The 27,909-nt window shown below is 41.8% G+C and overlaps 1 protein-coding gene across 2 annotated transcripts; it reads right to left on the reverse strand.

Annotated features, from left to right (window-relative positions):
• Window positions 1-253: 253 nt before the first annotated feature.
• Window positions 254-27,895, reverse strand: spint1a (serine peptidase inhibitor, Kunitz type 1 a). 2 transcript variants are annotated; one of them, XM_042072520.1, is made up of 11 exons: window positions 27,711-27,895; window positions 26,936-27,387; window positions 26,071-26,228; window positions 25,481-25,622; window positions 13,761-13,931; window positions 10,980-11,045; window positions 10,195-10,326; window positions 9,273-9,323; window positions 2,169-2,339; window positions 1,653-1,712; window positions 254-1,124 (listed from the first exon to the last, which is right to left on the reverse strand). In XM_042072520.1, exons 2-11 carry the CDS (start codon window positions 27,339-27,341, stop codon window positions 937-939), a joined length of 1,545 nt encoding a protein of 514 aa, XP_041928454.1. In that variant the 5' UTR covers window positions 27,342-27,387; window positions 27,711-27,895; the 3' UTR covers window positions 254-936. The 2 variants fall into 2 exon arrangements, with proteins under 2 accessions (XP_041928454.1, XP_041928453.1); XM_042072519.1 differs by having other exon boundaries at window positions 26,071-26,231; window positions 27,711-27,893.
• Between the last annotated feature and the right edge of the window lie 14 nt (window positions 27,896-27,909).

The raw sequence follows: 27,909 nt of genomic DNA on the forward strand, positions 1-27,909 counted from the left end.
TACAAACTCCACACAGTCATTTTTTTATCATTCAGATTTTATTTCAGTTCTTGGAGTAAGGTGATGCAACAGTTCTTCTCAGGAAGTCACTTCTAGGATATTTTAAAACTATGTACAAATGCAGAAAGAGGCTCAGGTGGGAGAAGGGAAGGGAAGTAACATATTCCTTCTATACACATACGACTGAGAGATAAAATATATGTTCCAGACATGTATGTTGTTCTTACATTGAGCAAATCATAGAAATTAATACTATAGCATTACTGTACTACACAACATTTGTATTTATGTACAAAAATCTCTTCTGTCAGAAAGAGATACATTTGTTATGCAAGAACTAGACAGCTGTCGATACAGTGGCGAATATTTTTTATAGGTGTGAAGGGGCTTTAAAAGTAACACCATAGCCATGTATATCATTTAACCACAGACCACTGGTACCCTGAGAACAGAGTTGCTGTACAACAACCTGATTAAACATACAGACATGACTATTAAAAACATTTCTTGTGAAAATAAGGAATCATGAAGCTTCTTAAGATTGCTCACTTCACTTAAAATAATTACCGGTATGCTTATATTTGGTAGGAAATAAAGTTCATGTTAACCCTAAAAATATTCACATAGCACATTTGTTATAGCATAACAAATCAGACCACTTCTAAAAAAAAAAAAATTAAAAAAAATAAAAAAAAATTAAAAAAAAGCCTCACAGTTTCGGTTGTACCCACTGTCCCTTCACCAACAATCCAAAGCACCGGGACACACTGTGGACAAACCTGCTAAAAAACACTTACATATATATAGCCAGAGTTTGTGTACAGAAAGCTACCTCCTAGCCTTCCTAATGTCCACACACGTAAGAGAGGGAAATTGAAAGGCAGTGGTGGCATCAGGTAGGTCATCAGGTAGTGGTGCTGGTGTTGACCAACCCCATCAGATGGGCTTGGTGGTGCTGTTGTAGACAAGCTTCTCGGTGTACTCAGCAGTGCCATGTGTACCGTTGACCCCCACTCGCTGGTGGTGTGACTGGTTCTTCTTCTTGCCCTTCAGGAAGCAGTAGCCCAACACGATCAGCAGGACCAGGATGGCCACACCCAGCAGGACAGCGATAATCATGGGGCCTGAGTAGAGACCACAACAGCAGTTAGGTACTGCGATGGCATGGGGTGGAATGGGGCGCTTCTAAATGGTGTATTTTGTTATGTTTTGTTATGTAATGACATGGAGCACCAGTAATAATGTAAGGTATGGCATGGTATGACATGGTGTAGTTTGTTGTAGCAACAATGCTAATATTTAGTATGATGTGCTTTAATATGGCATGGCAAAAGTAAGTATAAGTAAGTAAGTATATATACTCTTTTGATACTGTGAGGGAAATTTGGTCTCTGCATTTATCCCAATCCGTGAATTAGTGAAACACACTCAGCACACAGTGAACACACAGTGAGGTGAAGCACACACTAATCCCGGCGCAGTGAGCTGCCTGCATCAACAGCGGCGCTTGGGGAGCACAGCCAAAACATTGGCAAAATGTGTACTGCATCTAGAAACAGAGCGAGCGCTTTCTTCCTTTTTTCTTATGGTACTAATATGACATAACATGCCATAAAATAAAGAAAAGTGGTGCAAGATAGAGAAAAAAATACCTTTATCACTGTCACCTTCCAGGGGTTGGAATTGCCCCTTTCGTTCAAACACATCCCTGTCTGTTCAAGTTAGAACAAAACAGACAAAAATGCCATTTAGCAAATGCAACCTCTTTTCCATGGTGACTAGATTCTGTCTCTGGAGTCTCGTGTGAAGTATGTAGCAGTAGAGAGAGCTGTGGTCTAAAAGCACCTAAAACCCTACACACACTACCAACAGCACAATGGGGACAAATGTCATACAAATATAACTGGTGTCTTTTGGCAATATGGATGGCAAAAGCCTGTAGAGAACGTTTTTCTAATGTTTTTACACTGTGGTCCATTCTGAGACTCACAGACATATAGGACATCAGGATAGCTAGTGGGAATAGCCGGTATCTTGTCATCTTGTCTTTCATGTGTCCATATACCATCAAAATAAATTTTACAATGATAGCAAAAGGGGGAGAATTGTAGCATAGGCCTACTGCTAAAACCGTGTTCTTATAATCATGAAACGCTAGTTACTCTCACCAGTTACTCCTTGACAGGCTTTCAAGCAGACCTCCTCTTTTTCAAACTGGTTGTCGTTTCCACTACAGCCACCGTAGTTGAAGCGAGAGCAGGACTGGCTATAAGGGTCGTAGAACCACTTGCTGAAGCTAGCCCTACAGGGTCCAGTGACCGGGGGCTCAGTGCAACGCGCTGGAGAAAAGGAACAACAGACTGCATTACAGAAAAGGAACAACAGACTGTATTATGTACAGAAAAGGAACAACAGACTGCATTATGTACAGTATGTATGTGTATGTGTATGTAGATGTAGATGCACAACGCATGCAGGGCAGAATTAGGCCAATACCCCCTTATTATCAACATTCGAAAAAGAGCCCTTACATTCTAGCGACACATTAAAATGAGTAACCCCGGATATTATATGGATACGGATATTATATCATTCAATAAATTAAAAATTCAACCCTGCCTGAGTTTCAAACCTGGACAAATGAGGCAAAATTGCCCTACATCCTCGGAGAGAATGAGGATGTGGCCATTCTGGCTGCAAAATTTGTAGCAGCTTGCCACAACCTGAGGGACAGCCGGTGAGGCCACGACCACCAACAATGTTGTATATTTGTTTTTATTATCAGAATTGTCATTTTACTTTTTTGTCTTCTATGTCTACTTTTATGTCCTCTTATATTTATTGTTTTTTTCAACCTCTTACGTGTACATGTAATTGAGATTTGGCAATAATGTTCCTGAACCGTTCATGCCAATGAAGCTTTTTTAAATTGAATTGAAAAATTTAATTGAGAGAGAGAGAAAGAGAAAGAGTGAGTGAGTGAGTGAGTGAGAGTGAGAGAGAGACATTAGGAATGTGAGAGGGGGCCAGAGAGAGGGAAAAAGTAAAAGAGGAAAGGAGGGAGAGGAGACAGAGGGTCATTCCACGTCAATTCAACCAGGACCCACGCACTTAGGTCTCAAATAATTCTGAAAAAATTACCAGGTGTAATTTACAGAGACACTGTAAAATTACTTTTATGTAAGATCAATACTTTCCAAGATACAGCCAGTTTTACAGGGGGAGGGGGGGGGGGGGGGGGGGGGAGTCGATTTTGTTCGGCCTCTTTTGTCAAAGTTCACAAGCCCAAAGCACAAGAACTAAACCATGTAGGAGGCTCAAATTTTGCATGCTGGTACATCAATAGGAATAGTTTGTAGCAAAATTGTCACATTTGGACTGGATGATCCTGCATGGTCATATAGTCCATGAGCCAGGGCCCCAAATTTGGGCCATCGGTATCATCTGGGGGGACTAATTCTCATAGTGATTTTTGGCAAGGTATACACCCCTAGTACTAGAAAAATCACGATAGCAGTGCAGGGGTGGTAGCGAAATCACGGTGGTGGTAGGGATATTGTCAATATTCTATAATATGGTGCTTGGTATCATTGGAAAGGGGACCTTTCATTTAAGGCCAGTGCTGAATCTGTCTGACAAACACAGACGTCACATGACTTCTTTAAACCAGAAATAACACACATTTTCTCACAATTTCCGCCTAAACTGTATGCTTTCTTTTATCCCTGTGGCTTGAAAGAACACCAGGGACACAAAACTCAACAACTTCAATACTCAAGGCACTCTGATGATTCAGAAAATGTACAATATATACAATATAGCCATACTATTTATTTGTGAGAGCCTTTTTTTAGACTTGTGTAGCCAGCACAAGTCTTCAAAATAGAATGGAGCCAATAGAATGGACAAATAGAATACCCTATTAGTCCAGGGCCAAATGGCCAAATGGCCCTATTTTTTGAGATACCTCCACCCAATCATGTTTTTTTATATCTTTGATATGTCTAGTTTATGAAATGGATTGTTGTATAAAAATATTTTACTGCACAACTAGCTTTTTGGATGGTATTTGAATCCTCCCCAAAACCGGATCTTGTGAAAATTTAGGATTCTGCAGGAAGGACATTATTTGCTTTGTTACATATATCTTTGGAAGTAATGATCAGAAACTCACCAAATTTGGACTGTATGTTCCCAGGTAGTTGGCCCATAAAATGTGATAAATTAACTATTTTTTATGAGTATGTAGCAAAAACATACCCTTCAACATACATGGAATGTAGGCGGACATTGAAAAGGTAATACGAAATATGACATAACCATGTTTATTTTAAATTGCTTTCAAAACAAAACAAAACAAATTTTTTTTGCTATTAGATTTAATTCAAATGTAGTGTTTTCTGGATGGATGGATGGATGGATGGATGGATGGATACTTTATTGATCCCCAAGGGGAAATTCAAGGTAATATCTTCAAGTCCCACAGTATTGGTCATTCTTGACCACCTTGGAGGTGTATCCCATTTTGACTGCAGCCCATACTTAGCACAGATGTTCCTATATACTATCCCAGCCACCTGATGTATGCCTTGCCTGCCAGCATCTTGCATCATGCTGTTATGTGTTGGACTGTCTCAGGGGCTTCCTTACACAGTGTGCACCTTTGATCTTGCCTTGCATGGTAGACCCTAGCCTCTATTTATCTTGTACTCAGGGCCTACTCTTGTGCTGCCATGATCAGTGTCTCTTTGCTATCGGTCAGTCCAGCTGTATGGAGCCACTGGTAGGATTTCTCAATGTCAGCTACCTCCTCTATCTGTTGGTGGTACATACCGTACAGGGTTGAGTCTTTGCATGATGGTTCCTCCTCACACTCCTCTTTTTCAGGTGTTTGCTGCCTGAAGTATTCACTAAGTATCCAATCACATGGGGCCATCTTTTGGATGTATTGGTGGATCTTAGTTGTTTCATCCTGGACACTCACTAGTCCTCGGCCCCCATTAGTCCTCTTAGTGTACAGCCTCAGGACGCTGGACTTGGGGTGAAACCCTCCATGCATTGTGAAGAGCTTTCTTGTTGTGATGTCAATGGCATCTATCTCTTCCTTTGGCCAGGTTATTATGCCTGCAGGGTACCTGATGACAGGTAAGGTTGATGGCCTGCATCTTGTTCTTCCCATTCAGCTGGCTATTCAGGACCTATCTCACACACTGTACATACTTGGCAGAAGCACCTTTCCTTGCTAAGTCCACTTGGTTCCCATTGGCCTGTGGCATTCCAAGGTATTTGTAGCTGTCCCCCACATTTGCTAGGTTGCCCTCTGGTAGTGTTATCCCCTCTGTTCTGACCACCTCTCTTTGTTACCATCCTGCCACACTTGTCTAGCCTGAATGTCATTCTGATGTCACTACTGTAGATCCTGTGGATCCATTCTGCAGTTTGTAGCCATAGCCACTCTTGTCATTGATCTGGCTCAGGGGGTTTAGGCCTATGCAGAACAGTAGTGGTGACAGAGCATCCCCTTGGTATATATCACACTTGATGGTGACCTTGCAATGGACTCAAGAGTTGGCCTTGGGTTGTCTTCCACAGCACCATGGAGTTCTTGATTAAGGCTCTTCTCATTTTGATGTTGTAGAGTTCCAAGCATTCCAGGATCCATGTGTGCGGTATTGAGTCAAAGGCTTTCTTGTAGTCAATCCAGGCAGTGCACAGGTTGGTCTGTCTACCCTGGCAGTCTCTGGAGACCGCTTTATCCACCAGTAGCGGTTGCTTGGCTCCTATGGTGTTATTGCCAATCCCTTTCTGTGCTCTACTCATGTATTTTCTGATGTGCCCACTCATCATATCCTGTGATGATGTGCCGCCTCAGCAGCACATCGCACTATGGTTCTTTCATTATTATTTAATTAATGATGTATGTTATGTCAATTTCATGACTTTATTATTTGTGCGTGTTCAATGTGTTGGGTGCGTTCCTTTGCGCGCGAGGAGCATTGCTTAAAGCAACACCAAAGAACTTTTCCTCTGTCGCACGCACGCTATTTGTTTATCCAGCAACTGCTTTGCAAATAACGATGTCCATAGACAAGGTAGAATATGTTGCATGATTTTATGAAATTACGATGTATTGCAACATCATGCAAATCAAATTTGTAGTTTCTTATGTCTCATTCCATCGAACTACAGATCCGCTACCCGATCTGGCAAACTTACATAGTGCGGTTATAGCCGATAGAGGGCCGCGAAGCAAATGCAGAAGTGCCGTTCACCCTGTTACGAGTTGATGAACCACGGAAACAACTTTGGAAACATTATTTTAAGATACAAAAATTCTTTGGTGTTGCTTTAATATTTGATCATGTGTGTTTTTGGGGGTGTGCTATGGTCATTTTTGATGTCATGACGTTTGCTTTAGATGTCCGCCAGGTAGGGGCGGTGTGCCCGTTTTGGGTGTTTAGACTTCACCGGTGTCGGCGGAAGTAATTCGTTAATTGGCCATTTGAACGCCGGCTTTTCTCTATGCAGGGTTCAAAGTTTTGTGACGCACGGTAAGGGGCTGGTGTGAGTCATGCGGTCAGGTCTGCTTTATATAGTGGTATGTAGCCTAGCCATAAGAGACCTTTAACCTGCTGTCTCTGCCTGATTTCTCCTTCACCACTCTGGTAGTCTACCACACATCCACTATGATGCCTGAGAGGAGCCTCCACATTGTACAGAGGCATGTTATTGGTCTGTAGTTGGATGGGGTTGCCCACTTCTGGGGGTCATTCAGGATCAGGACTGTTTACCCTTCAGTCAGCCATCCAGGGTGGGTTCTATCACTCAGTATTTGGTTCATATGTGTGGCCAGACGCTCATGTAGGGAGGTTAATCTCTAGCAGCTATGGACCATGTCTAGTCCAGGTGCTGTCCAGTTCTTCATGCTGTGGCTGTGTTCAGCCCTTAGCTCTGCTAGCCATTGTGTATTCTGTGACAGAAGCCTTAAAAAAGAAGCCAGAGCAACAGATCAGTGCTCAGTCCTCATCCTGCTTGACTTATCAGCAGCCTATGGTATGGTTAGCCACTGTATTCCTTCTCTCCATACTCTCAAACATGGGCAGCTCTGGCTCAACACTTTACTGGTTTGAATCCTACCTCACAGGACACTTGTTAAACGTGCCAGCAGCCAGACCAACGGATACCTTGTCTTAGCTGAATTACTGAAGCTAAGCAGGTGTGGGCCTGGTTAGTACTTGGATGGGAGACCTCCTTGGAAAACTAGGTTGGTGTTGGTGGGTGGTCAGTAGGTGGCACTCTTCCCTCTGGCCAAAAAGATCAATCCCAACGCCCCAGTGCAGTGACGGGGACACTGTACAGTTAGAGATGCTGTCCTTCGGATGAGACGTTAAACCGAGGTCCTGACTCACTGTGGTCATTAAAGATCCAATGGCACTTATCGCAAAGAGTAGGGGATTCCCCGGTGTCCTGGCTAAATTACCAACCTGGCTCATTCAATCTGGCCCCCTAATCATCCCCCACTGTAATTGGCTCATACACTCCCTCACTCTCCACCTCAAGCTGGTGTGTGGTGAGCGTTCTGGTGCATAATGGCTGCCGTGCATCACCCAGATGGGTGCTGTACTATCTTCAATAACCTCCTGAAGACCCAACTCTTTCGAGGGTACCTCCTCTGCTAGCACTACATGCAGTTACCACAGGTTACTCTATACAACCACAGGTGGCACTGTGGCAACTCTACACAAAACATATTGATCTCAATGGTGCATTTTTCCCATGTTCAGGGTGGAAAATAAAAAAGAACGATTTGCATAAGACAAGTCAAACTGGTGTTTTTAAAAAGAAGGGATCATGGAGTGAAGGAAACAATATAAAAAAATCTTTGTATATTCCCACAAGGTGTTAAGGCGCTCTGAAAATGAGATCCAAAATTATTTTTCATTGTGAACTTGTGAGGTCTGCTGTTCATACCCTGAAGGAATGCATGTTCTGTTCATTGCTTTTTGTGAGAGTGTTTCTACTTATCTCAATAGGGAAAATAAATCAAGACCCTATGTTGAGTACAAATATGTCTTCTGAAGGCCTAAACAGAGCCCAGCCAAAAACTCCAATAACATTTTGATCAACTTTGAGGGACAGTTATGACCATGCAGGATCATCCAGACCAAATGTGATGATTTTGATACCTACTATTCCTATGTATGTACCAGCATGCAAAATTTGAGCCTCCTACATGGTTTAGTTCTTGTGCTATGGGCTTGTGAACTTTGACAAAAAAAAAAGAGGCTGAACAAAATCGACACCCCTCTCCCCCTGAAAAACTGGCTGTATCTTGGAAAGTATTGATCTTACATAAAAGTAATTTTACAGTGTCTCCTGGATAACATAGGTACACCTGGTAATTTTTTCAGAATTTTTTGAGACCTAAGTGCGTGGGCCCTGGTTAAATTGACGTGGAATGACCCCAGAGAGAATGAAGAACTAGAGCACAGGTTAACACAGCACACAGAGAGAGTGAAGAACTAGAGCACAGGTTAACACAGCACACAGAGAGAGTGAAGAACTAGAGCACAGGTTAACACAGGTTAACACAGCACACAGACAGGCAGGGGATCATGTTCAGGTTCCATACTTGTGAATATCCATAAACAGTAAAATAAACTATTATTAAACTAAAGCTATTCAGAAAATTGTCATCCTACTACTCACTTGTTGCCTCAACCTAATAAAATCCTATGTTACGCGGAAGCCTGGACGTTACCCTTAATTAGATCATCTGCATCGGCTATTAGCTGCACAGCTACACTGATTACTCTGTTAAAGTTAAGTGATTTAGTTTTACCCTCACTTAAACGGAGGTTATGGTGACAAGGTTTACAAGTTGTGAAAACCAGCTGGCTGTGCTAGTAAATGTTTTTTTTTGGTTAAAAAAAAAAGCTGCTGGGCCCTAGACGTCGGACGTAACAACCGAATAGTTTAGTGTTACCCATAATCGGGCAATGACCCCGTCAAATATGTTTCGGATCAATGTCAAATGAAGAAGAATAGGCTTATATATAATTTAATTACAATATCTCGAGCTACTTTTCAATTTGAAATATTTAATCATTAACTTTTACAGTGTAACCTTTAACAGTATAACCTTAATTACAGAATTTGAAAATAAAACAATAATTAATGTAGGCAAGGCAACCTCTCACACTTGGTTGAGGAGGGTCGGTAACTAGAGAAAGGATGAATGAAAGATTAAGGGAAAAAACTACATATACTACCTTTCCCCTCATTCACTTTGATGTCGAGAAGCCTTGTGAGGTGATCCTTCACTGATGAGAAAAACAAAAGAAACAGAGAGAGGAAACTTATCCTCTGAATGGACAGCCATCAAACTATTACTCTGCACAGCTAGGCATACTGTATTTCTTAATTAAGAAATAAATGATTAAAATGAATGTTTATCTAATAATAATAACAATATATCATACATCAACAATATGCAAGCGGATATGTATTTTCGGAACCAAGACAGATACACAAATATACACTCAGACATTAAGAGACAGATAGGAAGATCAATAATTACAGAAATAGAGGCAACAAACCGCACACAAGGATACAAGGAAGTTTATCGTCACATGCATATAGTTACTGGAAGTAAGAAATGAAATTATGTGAAATTATGTCTGGTGTCAGCCTATTTGTGCATTAATGGGGGGGGGGGGGGGTAAAGAGTGCAGTAGAAGAGGGGTTTAGTAGATTAAGTGGCAAGGGCTGCATAAAAAAGATGGGGGAGGATTGGGATTGGGTGGGGGGCACCAACAAGGAGCACCCAAGAGCAACAGGGGCAAGGAAAAACTCCCTTACCAAGGAAGAAACCTTGGGCAGATCCACGGCTCAAGGGGCTAACCCAACTGCCAGGGGTCTTGGTGTGTGTGTTGGGGGGATGACAGGGGAGATGGGATAGTGTGCTGTGTATGTGGGGAGAGGGCAGTGTGCAATATGTGTGTTGGGGAAGCTTCCTCATGAGACAATGTGCTGTGTATTGGGGGGGGGGGGGAGGGGGGGCAGTGTGCTGTAAGTATGTTGGGGATGTGTGTTGGAGAAGCTGTGCGGAGAGAGAGAGAGAGAGAGAGAGAGAGAGAGAGAGAGAGAGAGAGAGAGAGAGAGAGAGAGAGAGAGAGAGAGAGAGACACTCACACTCTGCGCAAGAGTTCTCATCTGAGCCATCGCTGCACTGTTTTTCTCCATCACACTCCAGCCCCGGGTGCAGGCAGCAGCCATTAGCGCATGTGAACTGATCAGAATGGCAGGATTGCCCACACATCTCCACTGAACACATGCACGTGCATACACACACAAACAACAGTGAAAGGGTGGCATGTGTAATGTATACAATGTGAGCAGTCAAACGTACAGTGTAAGCACAGCAATCACGCAATCACGTCAATTTAAACGTTAAGTGTGAACCATGAAAAAGTGCAGTAAACAATTGAAATGAATCTATATATCTTAGTCGTCATTTCCTTTAGGATTTTGATCAAATAGTCTGAAATTCTGACCTGACACCTGCCCATTTGCCTATAGCAGACATTGCCCTATATAAAGGTCAGACATGCCCGCCCATTTGCCATTAGCAGGCACACCGGCGGCACAGAGATATGACACAGTTTTTTTAAGCGAAAGCAATCATCCCTCTCACCTTTGATAAGGAAAAAAAGCCTTACACGCTAAATAATATCTGGAAGCCTGAGTTCACGATCTGGGTTTTTGCTGACAATTTAGTCCCCCTCACTTTGAAAATATCTCCTGCATCCCTGGCAGACATTGCCTTATATCCACACAACCAAAACTGAGAACTAGTAGTTGGTAAAATTAGAGAAGCACAGGTCTTTTTTTTTTTTTTTTTTAAAACAATTTTTTTTCTTCAGGCACACAAACAGTAGCCTTCACCATTTCAAATGCAGAACCCTCTCACTGCTTACCTGTAGGGACTGGAGCAGGCACTCTTCTTCCTGTTGATGTTCCTGTCCCTGTCCCGCTTGGCATAACTGCACAACAGAAAACAAAACAAATCACCACAATTCTGATATCGCAAAAGTCTACACATCATGCTGTACTGCGAAAGACTAATACTACTGTTATCTGTATAATCTATATTGGGAATAAGACTGCTTAGTGCTTCACAACACCAAGTCAAAATATAGATATTAGACAAAGCAATAGGACTGATTTTGCCTTGTGTTGCCAAATCACCACAATTCTGAAAGTCCACATCATGCTGTACTGCGAAAGGCTAATACTGTAAATTCTCAAATTATGGGGGTCTTTTATTTACTTAGGCTGCACCAAGCACAGACCTTTATTTGGGGCAGGCTTGTATTCGAGGCAGGCCTTTATTTCTTACATTGGGCATTTTATTATGAGACGTGTTTCGTTTGGAGTGGCATACCCGTAGGCTATCAAAAGCAGACTTTCGGTTTGGTTTGGGATTTAATTTACTCTTGGACTGTTTGATTATATTGCTAAATGTTGGGACTGATGGGCACTAAAATCTGGGGGGTATTTGATGGTTCACTAATAAGTTTCATGTAGTTGAAAGAGTGTCAGGATTTCCGCCCGTTGTTTATTGCGAGACAAGGCAGCCGCTTTCATTCACTCATGAACGTGCGCTGTGCTAATGGAAACCTTATTGCGAAGCCAAGTAGCCTAAATTGAGTTATTTTTTAATTAACTACTTTTTATTAAATTCGTAGGCTAGAATGCCTCGCGGCAACAATTGTATTTAATTATACAACAATTGGGTTCTATGGAACTATTTATTTGTTTCTGATTGGCCCAGAGACGTTCCAGATATGAATGTGATTTCAGCCCGACTTTCAACATTTCTTTCAAGAAGACACGTAAACCAAAGATTCTATAGTTAACTAAGATGAATCATAAGACGATTCATCAATGGAACGAAATGGCACTAGTTCCGGACTCCTAAATAGGCGTGTCAAAACATAAACTTTTCTCTGAATAAGCAATAATAACATATACATATAATTTTGTATACTATTTTACAGTCATTGTTTGTGTGTGATGCCAATGAAACACTCTTTCGGACACGGAATGAATAATTTCATTTTGCCCCGTTAACCGAGCTAGCTAGCTAACGTTAGCATAGTAAACGGAAAGTGAATGGGAATGTTCGCTAGCTAGCTAGCAGCTAAGAACTTTGGTTAAACTTATATATTGTTGCAAACAAACCTGAAATAACATATGTTCAGCAACTTTGTGGTAGTCTACTAGTTCTAGCAAAAAATATGTTAGGTTAGTTTATCAACCATCTCTGAGTCTAGAGCCTCTGAGAACAGGTGGCTGTGCACCAGAGCTTTGAGGAGACAGTGACAGATCACGAACAAAGCTATTTTTGTCTTTATTTGTTTCGTTGGAAAATACAATTTCAATGTCGGAATGTTAGGGAGACATGTGGCTTCTAGAAAATGGGTTCAAAACTTACATCGCTGAATGTAGGGCTAAGGGATTGGTCATATTCCGTGAAAATGTTCATTTCTCCCATAGGAATACATAGACACTGGACCTCCCGCTAGACTCCTAAATGGGCGTGACTGCTTCGAACCCCACGTCACAACGTGCCAGAATTTACCCTCTTATGAATCGTCTCGCTTTATCAACCGTCTCTGCGTAAACCACAAAGACCCGTAATGAGGGATCTGGAATGTTGGTTACCTAGCAACCAAGACGCTGTCTATTGAAAAGGGAACTATTTTTTGGTGCGTAAGAACGATGTCGAAATTAACATTTTTAAACAATAACGGGATGTTTTCAGATTTAGTTTGTGGTAGAATTGTTGTATAAAAGCAATATAGCACTCGTGATCGTGGGATTGGTCATGGATATTCCCACGGCTGTTGTTGCCTGCGCCACTCGGCCTCCGGCCTCGTGGCTACGGCCGAACAACACCCGTGGGAATATCCATGACCAACCCCACTCTCAATATTGCTTAAATGTAGTACTACTTCAGCCTCTGGCAAGCTCAAAAGGGGGCGGCTAGCGACGGGTAGCTTGAGAGCGACGTGTTGGAGACCATGGTGTAGGACAACGACTTTTCATTGGCTATTAAACCAACCAACAAAATAAAATATTAAGAAGAACTCTTTTATTTCACTGAGTTAAAGGTGCCCTAAGTGATGCTGGGCAACGACACTTCTGTTGACTTTCAAACAAAATAGAGAGCTAGCTCGCTACTTCCTCTCCCTCCCTCCCGTGCTGCTCCCGTGCAATTAAAACTCTCCTAAACGCGCATCTCGTCTGTGATTTGCTGGAACAGTTTATGTTTTAATGGGCTAGGTTTGCCCAGGTTGTTTTTGTTGCTGTTCTTGGAGCCTGGGCTGTCCACAGAGATCACGTTTTTTATAGTGTATTCAGGACACAGATAGCTAGCGGTTGGTTAGGTGATGTTTGCAGTAAGTGACATAAAATGTTTTAGCCTAAAAAACGTGTGGCATTGCTTAGAGCACCTTTAAATCGAAACAATGCCTTCTAGTGCTCGAGGACCAATAGCCCTGGTAGGCAATTATTGGACTGATACTGGTAGGCAATTATTACCCCGGCTTGCATTTGGGGACCGACATTTATTTGTCTGAATCGACCACGCCCCTGTCTATTTTCCGAGGCCCGGCTATAAATAGAATCCCAGCCATAATTTGAGGATTTACGGTACTAATGTCTTGTGTTGCCCCTGCCCCTCTTCTTCATACCTGATACTCCATCGCATGCGGCCTGACACTCAGCGTCGGACAGGTAGTTGTTGCTGTTCTCCTTGCATCCTCCGAAGCGGAACTCCTCACACTTCTCTGTGACAGCGTTGTAGTGCCAGCGGGGGAATGAGCCTCGACAGGGGCCCACCTTCATGGGCACTAGGCAGTGGTCTGCAAGAAAAGGATTGTAAATGAATGCATGTTGTATGTTGTGTGTGTGTGTGGGGGGTGGGGGGGGGTCATTGGGGGGTCCAATGTGTAGGTCGGCATCTTGCATGGCTGCCTCTGATGTCTGTGTATGAATGTGTTATTGTGAAGCATTTATCTCTGAAGCACTTTGAGGAGTAGAAGAGTGTACACAGTCCATTTAGCATTGATGCTGTATCCCACTATAAAGTGACCGCAACTTCCAGCGTTTGCCTTGTGTGAGAGCTGGAGCCTGTGCTGATGTCCGCAGAAATCCACGCACTCTGGAGTTCAGTGTAAAATGAATAATCTACCCCGACTGAATTGGGAATCAGGTGCTTATTATCTTCTTCCAGGATTGCTCAATATGCACTGGGAACCATTTACTGTCGTTAAAGACAACAATAATGTTACCATTCAGAATGCTTACTTTTTCATCCACTACCTTTGATTAACTATAATATGGTGACGAAAACTGCCCATCACACCGTTAACAAATACATTATTAATGCTCATGAAGTGCCGAGTTCACAAAATATCAGTCATTTCTTAAGGGGGAAGTGCAAATATTTATAGCACTCCAACACAAACCAGTGGCCGCACTGAATGTCTGGACAGTGGTAGTGTCGGTCATGTGTGGGATAGTGTGTGAATGTGTGAAGGTGTGAAGGTGAGGGGGAAAGCGTGGCTTTCATGTGTTCTTCCCATTCTATTTATATCCATGATAACACCTGGTCCTGTATGGATCAGATGTGTACTATAAAAGCATCAACAGCTTCTCTGAGAGGAAGTGACATATAGGCTACTGACAAACACTAGTAGGGTTTGGCCTGCTAAAATAATAGGCTCATTAGACTTCATGCATCACTGCGCAGATCTGGCTGAACTTGATGGACTTCACACAAGGCATGTTTACAATGTACAGAAGTCCAGCATGCATCACCAGCATTCAGCATTCAGGTGTCATCAGGAAGAAAAAACACTTCTGAGCAATAGTCTAGTAAGCCTTGAATTGTGTATAGCATTTTACTTATGACATATGCTCAAAATATGATATTTACCATATTTAGATTTATTCATTTGGCGGACGAATTTGTCCAAAGTGACTTACAGCAATAGAACATTTAGGTTATTAACGCATTTGCATTTTTAGATTTAAGCTACAGAGCTACACTACAGCAATAGAATGAAATGTAAGCCATTAAAGGCCTTAATATAACATTTCCAAAAAATCATTTTGATGGCATAACATCATAACATGACGAACAGCACTTCTGCCATTGTCCCTCTGTAGGCGATTACTGACCTACAGACATTCTAGTTTTGGGTAGGAAATCTAAACGCAAAAGAGTTGCTATGCTACAGGAATTATGAGATATTTCTACACTGGTGTCAGTGCATTCCCTCTATCCGGCTGAAGTGCCCTTGAGCAAGGCACCTAACCCCTCACTGCTCCCCGAGCGCCGCTGTTGTTGCAGGAAGCTCACTGCACCGGGATTAGTGTGTGCTTTACCTTTGGGGGCAGCCGTGGCCTACTGGTTATAGCGCTTCGGACTTGTAACCGGAGGGTTGCCGGTTCGAACCCCGACCAGTAGGCACAGCTGAAGTGCCCTTGAGCAAGGCACCTAACCCCTCACTGCTCCCCGAGCGCCGCTGTTGTTGCAGGTAGCTTACTGCGCCGGGATTAGTGTGTGCTTCACCTCACTGTGTGTTCACTGTGTGTGTTTCACTAATTCACGGATTGGGATAAATGCAGAGACAAATTTCCCTCACGGGATCAAAAGAGTATATACTTATATCGGAGTTATGTTCATACTTTGTTTCAAAAAAAATATATTTAGTTTGTTTATAATTGCACTTCTCAACCAGAGGGGGACCCTGAGAGCAAATCTTGTTAAAGGTGCCTTTAACATATAATCATTTTAACATTTAAACTTTTAAACTACTGGGCTTCAGCTACAGCAGAATAACTACAGTGCAGAGGAGAATATAGCTAGCGAGGTATCGCTGTATCTATCAACACTAGTACTAGAGGATAGCAGTGCCTACATATTAAGAATATCTAAAAATATCTAAAAATGCTGTATAACAACTTTTCCTCAAAAATGCCTACATGGTTTCAGAATCCTGAAATCTGGTCCTGACTACCTTCTCCGACCATGTCGCCTCTGTTGTATTATTGGGCTTCTGTGGTGTCTTGTGTTTCTTATCTTGCTGTACAGCACTTTGGGAACCTTGTGTTTGTTTAAACTGTGCTATATAAATGAAGTGGATTGGATTGGATTGGTGATGCATAAAAGTTAAAAATGTTACCCTATCTAAACAAGGTTCCCAAACACAAGGTTCCCAAAGTGCTGTACAGCAAGATAAGAAACACAAGACACCACAGAAGCCCAATAATACAACAGAGGCGACATGGTCGGAGAAGGTAGTCAGGATAAAGTATTAAAATTAAGAGATAAAAACTAACTAAAATAAATGTAAAAAAATAAAAGTAAAAAGACATAAAAACTAAAATAAAAGTAAAAAGAGATTAAAAACCAACTCAAATCCAATAAATAAAATAAAATAAAATAAATAAAATATACTGCCCACATAACACATCTACATACCATCAACACACTACCTGGGGTTAAAAGCCAGAGAAGAGAGGTGAGTTTTAAGATGGGACTTAAAAAGAGACAGTGAAGGGGCCTGTCTGATGTGAAGGGGCAGATCGTTCCATAGTTTTGGAGCTGCAACGGCAAAAGCTCGTTCCCCTCTAGATTTTAGCCTGGCTCTGGGCTCTGTCAGGAGCAGCTGGTCAGCTGACCTGAGGCCGTCCACACGTACCAAACCGATCTTTTTTTCCTCCGTCTTCCCTGGAACCGTATCAAGAATATTTGCGTCCAAACGGATCCATCTCAACACGACTCAAGACGTTACTTCATACCCCAGGCCTATAGGTGGCACTGTTTCTTTACAGAAATTGACCAAAACTTGCGCTTTACAAACAGACAGAATAGGCTACGACGAAATGGCTAGTGCAAGGAAACCAGAATTGTTTGTGTGGACTGATGGTGAACTGTCAACTGTAGCCAACTGCAAAACTAATAAACTTTATTTTACGGTTTGTGAAGGGTGCAGTCCCGTCCTTTATTTGGCTAACGCAGGTAGGCCTACTAATCACCTTTACTTCCTTTGGTTGTAGGATAGTCCGTGATTCACATTAGTTTTGGCTATCACAGCAATTAGGCTACTAAACGCAAGGCTTACCCAAGTTCTAGGCTATTCTGTCGCCACATTTATAATATTGCTATAAAACCTTCGTTAGTAACAGTCAATACGTTTGCCTGCATCAAATCGCGCATTTGCATTCAGTGTGCTACCATCGGCTTAACGTGAGTTCTAAGCGTCTTTGTATGCTTATATCTGATTTCACTCGACTGTGAATGCATGTATATTTGTTGTAAGACATAAATGAATGACACTGGCACTACGCACAAATTAATGTAGCCTAAACTTACACCGCACTTACCTAATAACTTAAGTTCTCTCGCGTCACTGACAGTAGCTAGAATGCATAAAAAAACACCGGGAAAAACAGTGTTCAGTCCAGCAAGTCATAAGCTATCGGCGCTGCGCAGCACCAGTTGTGATATTTATCTTACGGAGTGTAATCGTAGGTAATGTCGTGTATGAAAACTAGTATTGTTAGGCAATACTATAAGTGCAAGTCCAGGGCAGCTGAGGTGTGGCGATGACATCATCGATACACAAGCAGGATGTGCGGTTTCGCTGTCTAAACTAATTCAAACGGGCTACGGTTTCAGATTTTTCCACTCTGGGACCAGGTTTCAGAAAAGTGCGGTTTCGGGCAGTGCGTTTACAGGATTCGTTTGGACGCTCGGCCAAGACGAAGCAAAACCTCTGCGTTTAACCTAAAAAGCGTCTCCGTGTGGACAGGCCCTGAGAGAGCGGCTGGGAGTGTATGGGTGGAGCAGCTCAGAAAGGTAAGGTGGGGCACGGCCATGCACGGCTTTAAAAGCAAATAAAAGAGTTTTGAAATGAATTCTAAAATGGACTGGCAACCAGTGGAGTGAAGCTAAAATAGGTGAGATGTGCTCATACTTTCGTGTGCTAGTTAAAAGACGGGCAGCAGCATTTTGTACCAGTTGCAGACGAGCAATGGAGGACCCGCTAACCCCAATATAAAGTGCATTGCCGTAATCCAGCCGGGTGGTCACAAAGGCATGGATTACTGTTTCAAAGTGCTGTTTTTGAAGGACTGGTTTAATTTTTGCCAGCTGCCTCAACTGGAAAAAGCTTGATTTTACCACAGATTTAATCTGGCTGTCAAATATAAGGTCAGAGTCCACTTTTACCCCCAAATTTGTCATGATTGGCTTGTGGTACTGTGCTAACAAACCCAAAACAACCAGGGGGGTCACAGAAGTGCCACCAAAGACCATGACTTCAGTCTTTTTTTCATTAAAATTTAAAAAAGTTAAGAGACATCCAGGCTTTAAAGGAGAATTCCGGTGTGATATTGACCTAAAGTGTGTTGAAACATGATACCGAGTGTGAACGTATGTCTCATAGCCCATCTCTGCTTGTCCCCTGCACTCCAAAATCTGGCGCTAGTTAGCCGATGCTACCAACAGCTTTTTCAATGGTGGTGCTTCGGCATCGGGCTAGCCATGCAAATAAATCACTGTTTTACACAATTTACGAGGCTCAATGCATCTCCACACTTCATTGGTAGACTTCCGAGGGCCCTGACATTTAAAACGAGACATTGAGAACTTTAAAAAAGCACTGGTAGTTTACTTACAAGACGATTTATACAAACAGTATCTTCACGAATTTTAGCGTTTGCAGCCATCTTGAATTTAGTCACGATAAGTCGAGCGACGAGTAAGAATGAACAGGTATGATAAGGGATCAGATTCCAAAAATAATTCCGTGGAAATGCATGGATTCCAGTTGCTGCTACTGGAAGAAACTGGAATCCATGCATTTCCACGGAATTATTTTTGGAATCTGATCCCTGTATCATACCAGCAATGAGACATACGTTCACACTCGGTATCATGTTTCAACACACTTTAGGTCAATATCACACCGGAATTCGCCTTTAATGTCATGTAGGCACTCTAGCAATGGCTTAATACTGTAAGCATCTGACTTTTTAAGAGGGACATAAATCACCACAAAACTTTCCCAGTTTGTCACTTACATTAAGACAAGTATATTTTGTATTACAAGTTTTCTGAAATGTAATGTTTAAATATGCAAATGAGGCTTAATCTACTGAAATATGAGCTAATATGCACAAATTTCCAAATTTGACACGTACACATTGGATGAAGCCATTTGAGGGGGAAAGTTGTTATACATGATATTTTGATATTAAGGTTCAATGTCTCCTGAATATAAATCCACTATATAACATATTCATTAGGGTACCAGTTCTTAATATTTTGTACTGAAACAATATGCGTCTCAGACACTTTCAAAACACCACCGTATGAATGGGGGGAAAAAAACTAAGAGATACCACCATAAAACTCAGTTTTCTGAAATGTTATTTTTACTTATTATTGATTCATACAAGTATCACATGACATTCTGCGTTTGCAAGCAGCAGTACATGGGTTAGGCTTACAACTGCATCTAGCTGTCTTGCATTCTTTGGTGCAACCACAGGAGATAAACTCCTTACAAGCATCCGGAACCGGAGGTAGTGACATGAGTTGAGGAACAAGTGAACTTTCCTCCATTTTCCATCCCATGGTCTCAGGGGGTGGCAGAATTGGCTGCTGCATGTGGGCCTGCTGCCAGACCAAAGCCTGGAAGTGAGAACGCTGAATGTGGAAGTAGAGAGAATCTCTGGTGGGTGGCAGTTTTTCTATTGTCATGCCCTTCACAAACATGATTACTCGAACATCACTGATGTGGTCAACATTCAAGTTGAGTCACTTCCAGTCAGCGCATGAAAACCTGAAAGCAGATCGAGGACCTGTGGTTCCATCTGCAAATGTTCCACTATGGCATGAAGTGGAATGTACTTTCTGTCCTTTGCTGTACGTGCCTTCATCCAGATCTTTTGGCATGACGACATGTGGAAATGGGCAATCGGCAGTACCAAGATGTCGATGCCTCTCGCTGAGACAACAATGTTTGATGCATTGCTTCTAATGCAGTGAAGAACAATTCTTATGTCTGCTTCTTCATGCTTGGCTTCCAAGCAGTCAGTGTTAAAGGTTGAATTAGAGGCTTCAACTCTCTATTCATCACTGAAGCCACCTGCAGCAACTATGATCTTATTTGCTGGAGCTCCAACAATCAGCTGTTGGGATAAAAAGTGTGCAAGATCAGCCTTGTTGTCTGCATGAGCAATAAAGTTCTCCCACTTTGCAGGAAGAGGCAAATCTCTGCTCTCAATTGGTCTTCTGATTGCCACCAAGCCTCTTCCACGGCGCTTTCGTGTTCCACTTTTGATAGAATGTGTGTGGTAGTGATCAAACAAAACATCAATTCGCTGGAATTGTGCTCCACTTCTGATTCCACAAAAACGTCAGCAAGGTCCCCAAAACTCTTTGCTGCTTGTGGATTTCCAATGGCAATGACCAGAGCTTGACCATCAATGATGAGCATTGGTTCATCCCAAAGGTCTCTGTTATCAAGGTGGTTGGGACATGGAATGCCAGCAGCTAGAATCTTAGTAAACACTGCCTTTGAACCTGAACGAAGCTGTCTATTTACATCTGCCAGAGACAAGGGCACAACAAATAGTTCATGCATCATAATGCTGTCAAGATTGACTGGGCGCCCTGCATCATATGCAGCAATGAGGCATTGCAGAATGTTTCGGTCTGCCTTGACAGTTTTCACCTTTCCGGTTTTTGGATCTGACTTCTTAACTTCAAACAAAGACGCAAACGTTAAATACTTGTTCTTTTTAAGTTTGTCCCTGAACGAGACTCCTCCCCCCCCCCCCAGATGGCAACAAGCCTCTCAACAACAAATGTATCTAATTGACTTTGACCTTTCTGTGGTGCTGTCAACAGCTCGCTTTCAATATCCTGCGTGGCCAAGTCTTTGTTTGCAATGTTTTGCAGGGTCTGGGACAGGTTGGCAGAGAAAAGGCCAAACCTCTGCAAGACTGCAAGCAAAGCATCTTCATCTACATTGTCCCGTTTCATTCTGCCTTTTGTCTTTTCACTATGGATGTAGTCATCATCTGGTCCCTGGCCAAACTATTCGCTTTTTGATTGGGAGCGCTAGGGGCACTGCTATAATAGCATCAACTCAAGCATTGGGAATATTGTTTGTGTAGCCTAGAAGAAGTTTCCTTAAAATAACAACACTGGACCTTACCTATGGCAACAACCGGAAGACAAGGCGATGTAGGTCCTGTGCTAACAAAAACGTCTTTAAAGTAAACTCTTTGCAACAAACCATGTTATCAATGCTCGAGTTCATATGTAGGAAGCCTGATAATAGTACAAGCAAAGTGTCAAGTTGTGTCAAGCCGCCTTAGTATTTTAAAACTAGCCATTTTGATGCGATCATAGTTGTACCCTAGCCTAAGTTTGGAAATGTGTGCATATTAGTGCATATTTCAGTAGATTAAGCCTTGTTTGCATATTTAAACATTACATTTCAGAAAACATGTAATACCAAAAATACTTATCTTAATGTAAGACACCAACTGGGAAAGTTTTGTGGTGATACATAGAAGTTACATTTTTTTCCCTATCTACCAGTATTTTCTCGTCTGAGAGCAAGGCATCCATTTTTAAATGAAAATTCCGAGAAACTGGGGACCTAAAAAAATGTTATACGGTGGATTTGTATTTAGGACCCTTTGAACTAAAAATGCTGTATAACAATTTTTCCTCAAAAATGCAATTGATGCTTCATCCAATGTGTACATGTCAAGTTTGGAAATTTGTGCATATTAGCGCATATTTCAGTAGATTAAGCCTCATTTGCATATTTAAAACATTACATTTCAGAAAACTTGTAATACAAAAAATACTTGTCTTAATGTACGTGACAAACTGGGAACGTTTTGTGGTGATCCATAAAGGTTTAAATTTTTACCCTATCTACCAGTATTTTCTCGCCTGAGACTAAGGCATCCATTTTTGAAGGAAAATTCTGAGAAACTTGGGAACTAAACAAAATGTTATATGGTGGATTTGTATTAAGGACCCTTTGAACTATCTAAAAATGCTGTATAACAACTTTTCCTCAAAAATGCCTACTGCCTCTTTTCTGAGGCCTTTTTTCAATGTTTGGTCCAGACTAAGGTTAGTTGGTCCATCATGATCCCTAAGTTTCTTGTCGCTTTGGTAGGTGCAAGAGAGAGGGTGTCAGTTTTGATGTTGATGTGATGTATGGTTTGTTTGGCTGGGAAGAATGGTAGTTCAGTCTTAGACAGGTTTAGCTGGAGGTGATGTTTCATCCAAGCAGATACACCAGAGAAACAGTTCGAGATCCGTGCCGATACTGTGGCATCAGATGGGAAGGATAAAGTTATGCATCATCTGCGTAGCAGTGATATGAGAGGGCATGTGAGTGGATGATTGGGCCCAATGAGGTAGTGCACACAGCAAGAAGGGTCCCCAGCACTGAGCCTTGGGGCACTCCTATGGCAAGGCTATGAGATGCAGACTTGTCTCCTAGCCATGACACATTGAACGAACGCCCGGTCAAGTAGGATTCAAACCAGGAGAGCACTTTGCCTGTAATTCCCATGTTTGAGAGTATGGATAGGATGCGGTGGTTGACTGTCTCAAAAGCAGCTGATAGGTCAAGCAAGATGAAGACTGAGGACTGAAAACTGAGTAGCTGCTCTGGCAGATTTTAAGGCTTCAGGTCACAGACAACAGAGCCATTTCAGTGGAGTGGCCACTTTTGAACCCAGACTGGTTGGGATCAAGGAGGTTGTTCTGTGAGCGACATTCTGTGATTTGTTTGGAGGCTGCCCTTTCTATAGCCTCAGAGAGAAAAGGTAGGAGTGAGACAGGACGATAGTTCTCCACCTGGGTGGAAGCAAGAGAAGATTTTAAGCAAAGGAGTTACCTGAACCAGTTTGAAAGCAGTTGGGAATGTACTAGAAGCCAGAGAAGTGTTAATTACATGTGTGATTGCTGGTGTGATGGTGGGAGCGGTCTTGGAGTAGGCTGGTTAGGCTTGAGCTTAATGCAAATCAAACCAGCTAATAGGCTAACTGAAATAACACCATGCCAATCTCTAGGTATGGTGAAGGGTATGTGATGATGTAGGGCTATTTTAATTCCAAAGGCCAAGGGAACTTTATCAGGATGCATAGTATCCTGGATCCATTAAATAACCGGCCTTTAAAAATAAAAATCTGCTTGCCTTTATAGGAATTCAACATAGGGGGTGAATACTTATGCACCCTGCATTTTAATGAAGAACATTGATTTATTTTAAGTATAAGTATATATACTTTTTTGATCCCGTGAGGGAAATTTGGTCTCTGCATTTAACCCAATCGGTGAATTAGTGAAACACACTGCACACAGTGAACACACAGTGAGGTGAAGCACACACTAATCCCGGCGCAGTGAGCTGCCTGCTTTAACGGCGGCGCTCGGGGAGCAGTGAGGGGTTAGGTGCCTTGCTCAAGGGCACTTCAGCCGCGGCCCACTGGTCGGGGCTCGAACCGGCAACCCTCCGGTTACAAGTCCAGAGTGCTAACCAGTGGGCCACGGCTGCCCTTATTTACTATACATTATTCATACGCAAATAAAATTGGTGTCCTTAAAGGTTGGATTTTATTTTATTTTTTAATTAGATCAATTTCCAAAAAGATGATTTAGCATGGGGTGAATACTTTTCCAAGGCACTGTGACCGTTTTAAAATAACAAACATCCTCTGTCTAACCAGTCCGCCTTAAACTGTTGAAAGTGCCGTTCCGTTTACACAGAGCTTCATTGGTGTTAAGAACACGCTTTTCTGTCTGGCGTCATGGGAGCGTGCCTTGGCACTGCAATACATTCCCACCAATACCACAGAAGATTAACTGACTAAACCAGACAGCTGTTTCTTTCTGTGTGGTTGTGTTATAGCAGAGATAGCTGAAAAACCTTCACATGAATTTTGCCATTGAGGAAATGAGGTAGGCCTGAGCAATGTGCATGTCTGTGAAGGCGTGTACACAAAAAGGCCAACCAGAGAGGGTTTCATGAGCTAGAGAGTGACGACAATGTTACCCACCAAGGGTATCAGTGGTTTACCTTGTATGTGAAACTGCCTACAAACTCACCAAACCAGTTCTGAGACGGTAGGGGAGGGGTGAAGGAGTTCTACCGAAAAAGGTAGTCTTCTTACTTACTTATTCACAGAGACATCTTAATCCCTGCGTGTGATTGAATACACACGACAAAGTAATTGTAATTACAACGACAAAGCAATTGTTAATAACAACTATAAGTCCATTCATATTCACACCTACAAGAAGTGAAATATATTGTGGCAATAATAGGCTGTCTGCATCCCAGATTTAAAAATCATGCATGAATTGACGTCAGAAATAAGGACGTTCTAACAACACAGTCTTGAGAACATTGCTAGAATATGGTAAGCAGATTTTATCTAGAGAACAGAAGTCCAGCCCAAACAAGTTATTTGGACAGGATGATCAAAACCAAAACGGAAAGTGGACAGCATTTTTCAAAAGAAAACACATTTGCAACTACGTTTTTAGCATGTTTAAACTATGTTTATAAAAAATGAAATCACACTATTGTATGGCAGTATCAATGTTAAGCAAAACCAAAAAGTCTTCTGAAGTAACATTACTTCCATAAATGGAGAAGGAAACAGTTGGTCTGTTGTCATCAGCACTTACAGGACCAGACTCACACTAAACAATAACCAGTTGACTGGAAATCACAGTCCCTTTAACAACTTCTAACCTAACTTAGGCTGTTGGGTAGCAGAAGTAAGTCCTTGTAGTCCATCTATTTAACTAGACTTTTTTAAACTAGAGATGAAATTCCAAGGGAATTACCAGTGCATGAAAATGCAAAAACGGTAATGTAAAATACCATAAAGTATGCAGAGATAGTTACTATGGTGTTGCTAGGTAGACATGGCGGTTGCTATGTTAAATAAAGTGGTTGCTATGATGGTTGTTAGGGTAATCATGTTGGTTGCTATGGTAGTTTCTAGGATGACATTATAGTGGTGATTACTAGGTTGTTGCTACAATAATTAAGATGGTTGCTAGGGTGTAGCTTACGGGAAAAGTGGTCAGCAGAATAATAAGAAAAAGAAGCCTAGGAAGAACAGTACAGTGCATTTTCATGCACAGTAATAAACATGCAAAACACTCCATGCTATAGGTAAATATAGTGATTTCATTTGACATTTTCCTTTTCATTTTGGGATTGTTTCCCCCTTTTGATGGTTGTTACTGTCAAAGCATTGTTTATATTAAGTGCAGTGTCTCATTATGTAGCAAATGTACAAATGCATTTCTTTAAAGCACTTGCGACCACAGTGGACTTACGGTTGGACTGTTCAAGGGTAAGCACTAGGACGGTGACTTGAGTAGAGTCGGACTGGCCGATAGAATCTGTGACTGTCAGCTGGAACTTGTACACACCAGAGGACAGGTTGGACACACTCACTTGATCCTCAAAGTTTGTTTTCTGTGGAGATATGAAAAATGGATTATGCCTCACTTCAATTTTTTTTTGACCACCACATTAACTAAGGTTTACACAGATTTCTCAGTACGGTCACTGCTTTAAATAAACCAATATTTGTTTCAGAAGATTAAACAATAACGCTAAATGTTAACGTTTGACATCTACAATCTATTATCTATTTTTTTTTTTTTTTTTTAATTTCATGTAACCTGTGCAAAACACATTGGATTATCTCTCAATGGCATTTCCTATTCAAATACAGTGAAAGTGTCGCTAGGTTCGATGGTCCCTAAACACACTAACAAACCCCTCCATCCTTTTGTAATACCAAAGATTTTTGATAAAGTTCATCATCACACAAAACACAAAAGTATAATGGATTTGGAAAAGACCAAATCTGTGACTGTGTTTAGGGGTTTACCCAGGTCTTCTTAATGAACTCACGCACCTCTATAACAGCAGATGGTTGTCCTGATACCATACGCCACTGGTAACTGACAATTTTTTTGTCGTCTTTGCTCTGAAAGCCATCGAGGGTCACTGTTTCTTGAGGCTGGATGACTCGGTCCTGGCCACCGTTGGCAATCGGGGGGTGGTCATCCTCATCTTCTGAGGTGTGATAAAATAATGTGATCTCAGTTGTGTGACAGGAAATATGGCACCGATACAAATATGTTCAGAGATTCATTGCTGATAGGGAAAGTTGCATCATTTTTGTGATACCAAGCCAACACTCATCTTATGAGAACTGCCAAATTTCTAGTGACATACTTCACCTTCACCACAAAGCAGATCAACACTAATACGGAAAAAGCATGGCTCAGATTTATTAAGAATAGCTTATGCTCAATAGACACTGTTGAGGAGGACACTTCAATCGCTGGAAAAAATGGGCACTGCAGTGGTCAAAGTCCCGTAAGGAACTCAAAGTGGGAAAACTGAAGTAGCCTACAAACGAAACCTTATATGCGAGGGGGTTACTTGAGGAGGATGTTCGTGTGAGGACATGCCTGATAATGTTTTGTTGTGAAGCCTTACCAAGGCCACTATGCAGGCCTCTGAGAACTCCAAACATTAAACAGGGAGACAAATCATTAGAGAGACAAACCAAACAGGGAGACAAATCATCAGGCTATAGGCTACTCAACTATCAGTGTTTGCATATTTTTAGTTAGAACTTCATATCTTCATCACAAACACCAGCCTATTTGAATGTATGCTGAATTTGACTGTCTGTTAAACACATGCTCAGACAGATACACTAACACACACAAACAGGCTATTTGCAAGATACAATAGGGTTGTGCTCTTACCTGGATTTGGATCATCCAGGTAATTCCCGAAGACTGAGGTTAAAACATAATTATTGAATCCTTCCTTCCTCCAAAATCGACAAACCTTCTTCTGTTTGTACAAACAATTGAACAGATAACATGTCTTGATTGATCCTTCTGTGTCGCCGTTCTCCACCAAAGCCAGGTTGCAGTATTGGTGTTTGCAGCAGGACACTATGCAGTCATTAACGACCGTCACAGGCGGAGATGAGATGAATGTCGCGCCATCTTTCAGAGATTCCTCGGTGTCCAGGACAAAATCTATCTTCCCTTGCTTGAACGTCGTCAGACATTGTTCACCGGATGATTGGGCCTTTGTGCTCCCCGTAAATACCTGAAGCAACACCACGGTGCCGAACAAGAGTTCTATCCGGGAAAGTGTCATCCTTCTTATAGACAGTTCTTTGATCAAATACTTCTCAGATGAGGACCTGTGAAAACCGTAAACACACGCAACTTTATAAAGCTAAATGAGTGAGTGGACATTCAATATCAACATTAGGCTAATCTGTATCGATTGTCTATTATCCATACTTTTCAGTAGGCCTACGCCTAGCTATTTCCCTTATAGGGCATAATAATAACATAGCCTAATAATAATTCCTGAAAGTCAATCTGCTTAAAATAAAGTGTAGCCTAAATGAGGATGTGAAGTAGCCGTCTAGATCTATTTCCGCAGCACTATGGCGCTGAGTGTGAAAATGGGTTAGGCTACCGATTGCCAGAGACGAAAGAAAAGACATTTCACGCTTACCATTTAAATCAAACTTGTTCAAGTCTCACGCGTTCTGGAGATTCGCATCTGCTAAATGTGTATGAAATCCACCAAAATGCCCGATTTCGAAATAAAAGGTCTATCAACCAAGGTAAAACGACTGATTGCGACTACTACGCTCTTGTGTATAGGTACAGGTGTGTCCGGATACCTGTGATATCCAGGAAGTGAAATTCTA

Source organism: Alosa sapidissima, chromosome 19 (genome assembly GCF_018492685.1).
Source record: "Alosa sapidissima isolate fAloSap1 chromosome 19, fAloSap1.pri, whole genome shotgun sequence".
Taxonomy (NCBI): Eukaryota; Metazoa; Chordata; class Actinopteri; order Clupeiformes; family Clupeidae; genus Alosa; species Alosa sapidissima.

Excerpts from the sequence above, each read along its gene's own strand:
- spint1a (XM_042072519.1), bottom strand. The coding sequence starts at position 27,341 with ATGACACTTTCCCGGATAGAACTCTTGTTCGGCACCGTGGTGTTGCTT. Across the intron at positions 25,623-26,070 it reads AACCATCTGCTGTTATAGAG|AAAACAAACTTTGAGGATCA; the intron begins GTGCGTGAGTTC and ends ATATCTCCACAG. Across the intron at positions 10,327-10,979 it reads GCCTGCTCCAGTCCCTACAG|TGGAGATGTGTGGGCAATCC; the intron begins GTAAGCAGTGAG and ends GCATGTGTTCAG.